The sequence below is a fragment of the Pygoscelis adeliae genome, unplaced genomic scaffold, assembly GCF_000699105.1.
Source record: "Pygoscelis adeliae isolate BGI_AS28 unplaced genomic scaffold, ASM69910v1 Scaffold34, whole genome shotgun sequence".
Classification (NCBI taxonomy): Eukaryota; Metazoa; Chordata; class Aves; order Sphenisciformes; family Spheniscidae; genus Pygoscelis; species Pygoscelis adeliae.
In genome coordinates, this window is record NW_008824658.1 from 1,855,979 (window position 1) to 1,857,006 (window position 1,028).

General features: G+C 55.1%; 1 protein-coding gene across 1 annotated transcript in view; it reads right to left on the minus strand.

Annotated features, from left to right (window-relative positions):
* Positions 1-733, minus strand: part of SYNPO (synaptopodin) — a 21,397-nt gene extending 20,664 nt beyond the window's left edge. Inside the window, exon 1 of the mRNA XM_009322746.1 lies at positions 682-733. Coding sequence (XP_009321021.1) covers positions 682-733 — 52 coding nt within the window. The remainder of the gene's footprint in view (positions 1-681) is intronic.
* Between the last annotated feature and the right edge of the window lie 295 nt (positions 734-1,028).

Here is a 1,028-nt window from a genome sequence, read left to right on the forward strand (position 1 = left end):
CGCATGCACTGACACAGCCGAGAGGCGAGGTATCAGCTGGGAGAGGGGGATGTCATCGCTCCCGGAGCAGGATACGGGTTACGGCGTAGGGGGGAAATTCCTGTGCCGTGAGTCCTCCGCAGCCGCTCAGCGCAGCATCGCCCAGCCGCGCTCGCCGCAAGGCTGGGTCCCAGGGAAGCGCCCGCCGGACACGGCTGCTGCTGGGAGACCCACAGAGCCCATGGCACACGGACCGTGATGGATTTCCCGGCGTAACAGCCGGCCGAGGAGGAAAAGAGGTTTCTGCTCAACGCAAAACCCTCCCTGAGTTATTGCAAGATTTTTCAGTGAAATAAGAAAACACTAGGTCAATGCTGTGGGTTGAGCTCAGGCAGGAATACACCCTGCAGCTTCATCTGGGGCTCACACAGCTTGTCTGCAAAACTTTTCCCATCCTTAGCAAGGTTATTTTGGAAACGAAGGCAGATTTGAAAACAGCCAGTGAAAGCTTTGCTAACGAACAGGCGCTCCGGGCATTTCCCAAATGCGAGGCTGCATTTTTTTGAGAATGCCCAAAGGAAATCTTCTGCCCTTTCTGAAATCCTTCCTCCTGCCTTCCTCTGCTGCAATTATTCAACACGGATTTGCAAAGAGATCCTGGGGGGGAAATGTCAATGTTTCTCTCTGAAAAAGGAATCTCACCCTGCTCTTTACGTAATTCAGGGCCCCAGTAGTTGCGGAAAGCCACCCACATCTTTCCTTAGAAACATGGCAAGTTGTGGGAGCTGGAGGGTGCTGGCTTATCTCAAACGAGGACAAAGAGAAAGTTGCCAAAAATAGCCCCAGCCCAGCCCGGGTCATCAGAGATCCTCTCGGAGCAGCTCTGCCACCTCCCCGCTCCCACCCCCTCACCCCATCCACAGGGAGAAGGTTTCTTGGGTGGCACGATTCCTGCCCATCCTACACCGGAGCTGCCTTGACAGTTTGCTGGGTGAGCCCGTACCACCCTGAAAACCATCTTCCAAAGCCACCCCCTTCCATTTCGGGAG